At 34.9% G+C, this 7,581-nt stretch overlaps 1 protein-coding gene across 3 annotated transcripts; it reads right to left on the bottom strand.

The window, feature by feature from the left end:
* Nucleotides 1–945: 945 nt before the first annotated feature.
* On the bottom strand, nt 946–7,099 carry LOC111316704 (polypyrimidine tract-binding protein homolog 1-like). Of its 3 annotated transcripts, XM_089753408.1 has the most exons (11): nt 6,700–7,056; nt 6,004–6,213; nt 5,238–5,302; nt 5,025–5,087; nt 4,869–4,942; nt 4,581–4,676; nt 3,331–3,388; nt 3,154–3,258; nt 2,984–3,065; nt 1,845–1,957; nt 946–1,610 (listed from the first exon to the last, which is right to left on the bottom strand). In XM_089753408.1, exons 3-11 carry the CDS (start codon nt 5,247–5,249, stop codon nt 1,194–1,196), a joined length of 1,020 nt encoding a protein of 339 aa, XP_089609534.1. In that variant the 5' UTR covers nt 5,250–5,302; nt 6,004–6,213; nt 6,700–7,056; the 3' UTR covers nt 946–1,193. The 3 variants fall into 3 exon arrangements, with proteins under 3 accessions (XP_089609534.1, XP_022774505.2, XP_089609535.1); XM_022918770.2 differs by lacking the exon at nt 5,238–5,302 and having other exon boundaries at nt 6,700–7,099; XM_089753409.1 differs by lacking the exons at nt 6,004–6,213; nt 6,700–7,056 and having other exon boundaries at nt 5,238–5,308.
* Nucleotides 7,100–7,581: the final 482 nt, after the last annotated feature.

Below are 7,581 nucleotides of genomic sequence, written 5' to 3' on the forward strand. Positions count from 1 at the left end.
GGCAAAATAGTGACCGACTATCACTTACCATCTGGCATTGCATTCTCTCTAGTCCTAAACCAAGAAAAATTCCAGTAGCTGAATATAGGTTTTTGTGTTTTTAATGCCAAACCAGGTGACAGGAAAATATGTAGAGATTGATTGTACAAATATGGAAGTATGTGACAGTTGCCACACACATGGTAATCACATGGCTACAGAGAAATTGACTTCTAGAGACACCCCCCAACATGAAAGTGAGTGATCATTTCAAGCTTCTTTTTTATACCATTAGAGAAGAGGAGGTAATTGCAAATCCATTTAACTTGCTTTCTGAAGGAATCGCAGTGCAGGCCTAACCTGAAATTTGGAAGTGTAACAAAATTTTATCATTGGCAAGTAAAATTCTTTGTTCTGTCTGCATTCAAGAAGTCAACTTGTAATTGAAGAAGTAGGGCATTGTCCTGGTGAGTAAGATTAGTGACAGGCCTATATCAAGATCAAAATGGTGTTAGACCAGCAGTCAAAACTCAAAAGGCATCAGCCATGGCTGCTGATCATAAACGGCAGCTTGGTTTCTTGTCCTGTAACTGACATCTAAGCTATCACTTTCTTTTTTTATCCCCCTTCTATCGTGCAGATGAAGTGAGACACTCAACATGCCCTGTCTCAAAGCACCAAATTCAGTTTGTTCTTGCATGCGTCTCTCAGAGGAGAATGGCTGATGATCATCCAGAATTTATATGTTCTTACTCGGCTAGATTTTGATAAGCAAACATGTAATGTTCTAACAAGAATTGCTGTAATCAGATTTGTAAAACCTTAAAAGACTGTACATGCAAGAAAAAGAAAAAACTGAGGACTTAGGTGGCTGGAATTGGAGGGACCAACGTCATTTCAAAATCGAAAGTAACAAAGCATCAATTTACAGAGAGATCTAAAGGCAAAATTTGCTGCAGGATAATATAGCATGAAAGCATGTTTTTTACATTCATTTATCAATTCATTATGAATGTAACCTCCTTTTACATCATTGATGGAGATGGTTTCAGAAAAACAAAAAAAAAAAAAAAAATTCCAAGCCAACAAAATTATAACTTCAATCATAAAGGCTCCGAGTTCTGCGCACCAAGTGATCCAATAGGCGAATCTTTACCAGAAATATACGATGGGAAGACCAGCGGGCTCGTTTCAATTCGAGGAAAAGACACAGGTCATTGACCATAATAAGGAGGCTGACCTGGCACTGGTGCACCATCGGGTCTAACATTAACCCCTGGCTGTGGCATTCTCATGGAAGACAAACCGGGTTGTAACAGTGGTGATGAAGCAGCAGGTATTGTAGCATTCATATATGTAGGGACTGAGGATGCTTGATATGTTTGACCACGAACAGTCCCAGGAACTGATCCGTAAGGTGGTCTAGCCTGTAAATTTGGATCCCAAGCAGGAACTTGTCCAGCAGAGGGTTGAGCCTGCATTGCAGCTGAAGCTGCATAGTCAGTCCCAGGGTACAAGGGAGCACCCTGAGGATTCTGCCAAACATTTGGAGCAGCAGGCATACCAGGAACTTGTGTTGCAAGCAAACTTGGGTCTGAGATTGTGTAATCTCTACTTTTATCACTGCAAGCCTGTGGCCAAAAATGAACTAATCAGAATCACACTGCAAGTCCGTCAAGACAAATAATAGAACTAAATTAGCAGGTAAGGGTGGTAATCAAGTATCAAGAAGCATACATTTTAAGGTCCAACTCTTTTATTGATCAAGAACGAATTCCCTTTATCTCCTAAGGACGTCTTTAATTCATATTTTCTTCTTTTTTTTCTTTTCTCATGAACATTAACTCAAAAGCACATATTTATACCTTTACATTCAGATCAGTATGACGAGAGTATGATAGATGAAGCTTACAATAGCCACCATCATATATGCAGTGTCCCTCTAAGGATTCTTTAGCAACAGCTGCGGTTGTGACATCTGAATGTAACAACTTCTAGATCAGTAAAGCCTTTCAAAATATCTAACAAAATAGAACATGCATTGCCAAACTATTAATTCGAAGATCATAAGATAGATGTCCAACAGTCCCCCAGGGAAACCCCATAGACCCTGAGACTTTCAACTTAACGGTCTTGAGTTCAAATATTTGGGAAGAGCAGGTGCAAAAATTTTCAGATATCCCACAATCATTAGAAATGGAACAAATTTGAAATGAAAAAGAAACAAAGGTATTATAACTCTATACATAATATAGACACACTTTCACATGAAAAAAAGAAAAGAAAAAGGAACGAATACTTGCATCAAACTTAAAATATGTAGTAAATTGATCTGTTTGCTTTTGCTTAAGGTCCCAGCCACCAGGTTCATCACTTAGAGCACCTCCTGTGCCTGTGTGGAAAACTTAACACTACAACAATTAACAGCAATTCCATCTGCAACAGCCATTTTTTATTCTTACAGAATGACATATATTGTCATCTTTCTTCAAATTAAAGAACATCTACGATTTGTTTTTAAATAGCATTGAAACAAAACAAAGGTGCCAAAGTTCATGATTCCTTTTTTAGCCTTTCATACAGCAGACCCCAGAGTTAAGGAATATAAGGCTTAGTTTGTTGTTGTTGTATTGAAACAAAACAAATGAGCATTTCAGTGAGGTATGCCTTTTGGATCTCGTCTTTCAGAAAAGAGCACCAAGGTGACAAAAGTGTGCATCTAAACAAAGTCCCCTCGCAGAGAGGTGGAAAGGCACTTGTAATGTCTGACCTTTCATTAGTGCCTAGGTGCTGTAACGAAATACAAATAACATGTACATTCAGCAAAGTTTCTTACGGAGGTGAGGTTTTAGAAGCAAGGAAAGAAATGACCAAAAAAGATAACCAACCTAAATCTCAGAGCGTCTCCTAGCATGGTAGGATAATAGGGTATCAATAGATAAGAAGGCATGGATTACCAAAAACATACATAAAACAACTTAAAGTTCATATCATGAAAGCATACCAGGATATTGAATTAGCGCCTGTGTTCCACCATTCTTCTCAAATATTGCAATCTTTTGGACTGTTCCAAATGCAGAGAATACCTACAAGCAACAAATAGAATAATATGAGAAAATTTCAAACAGTGAACCACTCTTTTCACATTAATGAAGTAATAACACAATGTCCTACCGTGTGAAGAACATCAACTGTCACAGCATACTGCATATTTTCAATAGAAGCAAGTAGCACATTACTCTGAGGTTCTTGCTTTTTTCCATCGGGGCCAACTACAGGCTGGAGATTACAGCATATTAGTGACACCCAACATTAAAAAATAAGTCCAATGTTTGTAAATAAAGAGGCTACCTGCATAAGTCCCTCCATTGCAGTGGGATTCACAGGAAGGTATGGATTGGTATAGTCCCTACATAAATGTGCAAACAGAACCAGAATGTCTAATATAAACATTACACATAAAGTACAAATGCATAGCCCAATGTGAAATAGAAATTTGCATTTAGTCAGGATGTAAAACATATAAGGGTAATAATTTGATGCAATTGCAAATTTATATACAAGATGACATTAAAGATTATGGGTTCAAATCCAGAACCATCCTGTTTGACAGCAGAAGCATATCACACCACATATGGGCATTCAGTTGGTTCGAATTATATAGCAGAGAGCAACTCAAAAGCTTTCAAAGATATGCCAATAGAAGACTCTAAATTATTACAACCAACTCTCTGAATGCCAAGGTCTTGAATATAGCCAATGCTTCCATGAAACGATTCCATAAATGTTCGAAGATAAGCAAGGACAATCACATTTTTATGAAGTACCACTCAACTGAAAACAATGAGTATTAAATCAATAAAAATTACATTTATATACACATTGCCTTTCCCCCAGAATCAACTAGCTCCTCATGTCAATTGGCAATATGCTCACACAATCTCATTATACAAGATAAACAAACCTTATAGTAGAGACAATTGTTATGACTTCAAAGACTATGAAATAAATATTCTACAATGACTAATTGTTCAGCTAATAGAATAATAATTTGCAAACCAAAAATAGTTGGCAGAAATATCTACTCCAAACACAAAGTTCACAATGGCATGCACTACACAAGCTTAAAAGCAATATTAAACCTGAAATCAGATTAAAATTACCCTGCTAGCATGTTCCAGGATATGCTCCAATGTTCCAGTCAATTAATAAAAACTTGTTTATATTACTATGAAAGAAGGAGCTGCTTCATTTGAACACAGAAAAAAGGGGAGGTCCCCACTCATGATACCACCAAAGTGGTAATTCCACAATCAATATATAAACAATTACAACTATACTGAGATTTACAATTGCAGGGAACTACGGTCAAAAGATTCAGAAAATTACTAAGCAGCCATGACAACACATTTATGTGCTGACTACCAGGCTTCACTAACACCCTAGATGACAAAAAGTACACAACAATTAGCAACATATTAGATGCCAAAATAAATATTTAGCAGGAATATGACTTAAGAGTTAAGATTTCAGGAATGAATATGACCAAACATTTATGAACTTCAAATAGCAAATAACTTGATTTTCGGGTCCACTTTTACCTGCTCCGATGAGATTGAAACTTGATATTCAGATCAGTGTGTGCAGAGTACGAGATTCGCAGGTTACAAGAAGTAACATGATCTGGAAGCAAGTACCTAAATTCAAAATATAATGATAAAATATTACAACACAACCACATTGTTATGCAATTCCCAAACTATGTAAGGATAATCAATACAAAGAAGAGAATTAAGTGATGCTAGAGAGATGAGAAAATGAGTGTGCAAGTGAATTTATAACTAAAGAAGTGCATATGTGAATGGAGGAGACAAGGTATCAGTACATACCTAGGAATACTTCTCCCATCCAAGGCATTCTTCGCTGCAGATGCGGTTTGAGCATCAGTGAATTGGATTAATGCCTACCAACATTTGTCAAAAAAATGAGCATGATATTGAAAGAAACTCAATCTCCAAAGATCCAAAGGCAATTTGACATCTCACCTGGAATCCAGCAGCCTTCTCAAAAGTAGCAATTTTGTGCACAAAACCAAATGCAGAAAATACCTGAAACAAAATTCAATCAGATACAACTACAAATCACAAATATAAACAAAAAAGAGCATTAGATTTAGAAGTCATCACAAATATTGGTATAACTGGAAAACCTATGTTAGCAAATCCAAAATCGATGGAGAAATAAGTGCAGAATGACACCTGTGCATACATGCCTCATGATAGACCTTAGAAAGGAGTATGACGTACAAGACAATATTTCCAAACTGTCTCCAACAAAGGAATCTAAATAAGAGTCATAACCATCGTGATTCAACTGATTTCAATCAAAATGCTATCTCTATATATGTAAAAGAACAAGAAAAGATATGAGTTTAATTCACTTCAGATCTATAAGAAATGGCCCTGTAAACTCTAATTAAAAACCATACTCCTTAAAAGGGATGGTCTAAGTTCCTGTTGATTGGCCAAAAAAAAAAAAAAAGAGCCCAAGAGCATCAAGTATTCCTCGTCAGTCATATAATAAATAACACAAGGCTAGATAAAACTGATACTTTCACCACATGGTACCTTTAACTTCAGAGGTCTATACTTAATTAGACCAGTTTCTCAATCAATCTGCTGAATGGATGATATTTCTTCAACTCTTTATATAATTGTTGGTAAATCCTTAACAAGTATACTCAATTATAAGAGATATTAACAAGATTTTGACGCAACTAAAATAGGCCACTTTTAGATGTAGAAGTACAAGATATCTTCATTTAATCATACAAATATGCTCCTTATTCAGGACCAAGAATCATCCAATACTCCAAGCTCCTTACACAAATATCAAAAGCCCCTAAGTGTAAAGAGGCTTTAAAACTCTTAGCCTAACTATTTTTTAGCAGCAATGTAATAGAGAATCTTTAACAACTCATAGCATTTAATCAAAGAAGTGCATACACCAGCAATAATCACTTACCAAGTGAATGGTCTCAATGGTCACGTCATTAGCTTCCACACCCTCAATTGTAACCAGCAACACATTTCCTGGGGTATCTCCAGGACTCTTGTTGTTGACAATTTCATGTCTGTTTGAATATTGAATATAGACAGTTTTTCCACGAATGTGTGCTGGCTCCGACGATGAAGCATAGTATGAAACCATCGAAATAGCCTGATTTAAGTCCACCTGCAAATAAAAATAACACCTTTTATTAACAGAAAACCATCACTAATCACACTTTAAAAAATCTAAATTTCACTATTCGAAATTAACCCATCAAAATTTAAACTAACAAAAGGAGAATGGGAGCCAAAAATTCAGAATTTTACCATGAGCACATGACTAATTAACCTTAATCAACATAGTGAAACAAAACCATCATCACCCTCCCCAAAAAATGGAAAACTCTTCAATTAACCCATCAAAATTTACGTTGCAGATTAACAAAAGCAGCAAAAATAAAATCAGATTTTTACCCAATAAAAAAAAGTCATCACCAAAGGAACTCAAAATTTTCCAATTTGCAAATAACCCATTGAAATTTAAACTTGCAAAATACCAACAAAGAAACCATCAGTAACTAATTGACCTTAATCTAACACAAAGAAATCTATAAATTTAAAAACAACATAAAACAAAAACTTTAGAAAACTTTTGATGGATAAAGCGTACAAATTCTACAAAAGCTTGGTTTCGATTGGCGCCAACATTGCACTTAGTGTTAACGATCTTCCCAAAGGGTTTACAAAGCTCGACGAGTTCCTCTTCCGTACACTCCCATGGGAGATTTCGGAGATGAAGGACCTTCGATGGCGTCTGGGTATAACGGAACTGGGGTTGGCTTGACGTTGACATCAAGGGTTTCTTACAGGTTGGGCTTTTTTTGAAATTAGATGGGGTGTTTGTTTGGATAGAAAATACGGGAGTTTTCTCTGGAAAAATATTTTTGAGGCGAAAGGGGATTTTGTTTCGTCGGTTTCGGGGTTTTGTTGGATTGACGTGCCGCTGAGTTGCTGACGAAATATCGGTGAGACATTGAAAGGTTATGGTTTTGGCATTTATTGATTTGCCCTTGTTTGAGTTTGAAATAATTATAATTAACTTTTTATGCAAGGGTATTATTGATAATTAATTTCATTGTTGGTGAACTGTTAATTCAATAATGTTATAAATAATTTTAAAATTTAAAATCTTGAATTGAAAATTTAATTATCAAATAAAAACATGTAATTTGAAATAATTAGAGAAAATGGAAACGTAATTTTCGAAAAAAAAAAAAACATCATTAATATTAAGAGAAATTTTGAAAAAGATAATTTAATAAAAATTTTTATTTATTGATTAAGTTTCGATTTTATGCTTCGCAACAAAAATAAAATAAAGTTATGTACTTATAATTTAGTTTCAAAAATAAAATAAAATTATGTATTAATAATTTAAATATTAAATAATATATAAAAAAAAAGTTATATAGCTATAAATTTTTATGATTACTTAGTTGTTGCAGTGTAAATCTTTTTATTAAACTTGATGACAATTATTTTTATTTCTTTT

This window comes from Durio zibethinus, chromosome 24 (genome assembly GCF_047325235.1).
Source record: "Durio zibethinus cultivar Kanyao isolate XHJ-2024 chromosome 24, ASM4732523v1, whole genome shotgun sequence".
Lineage (NCBI taxonomy): Eukaryota > Viridiplantae > Streptophyta > Magnoliopsida > Malvales > Malvaceae > Durio > Durio zibethinus.

Bases quoted from the DNA above. Each gene is read 5' to 3' on its own strand.
- LOC111316704 (XM_022918770.2), bottom strand. From the start codon at position 6,882: ATGTCAACGTCAAGCCAACCCCAGTTCCGTTATACCCAGACGCCATCG. The intron at 4,677-4,868 runs GTATGTACTGAT...TTTTGAATTTAG, and splicing joins GATGGGAGAAGTATTCCTAG to GTACTTGCTTCCAGATCATG. The intron at 3,259-3,330 runs GTAGCCTCTTTA...TGTAATCTCCAG, and splicing joins CAATGGAGGGACTTATGCAG to CCTGTAGTTGGCCCCGATGG.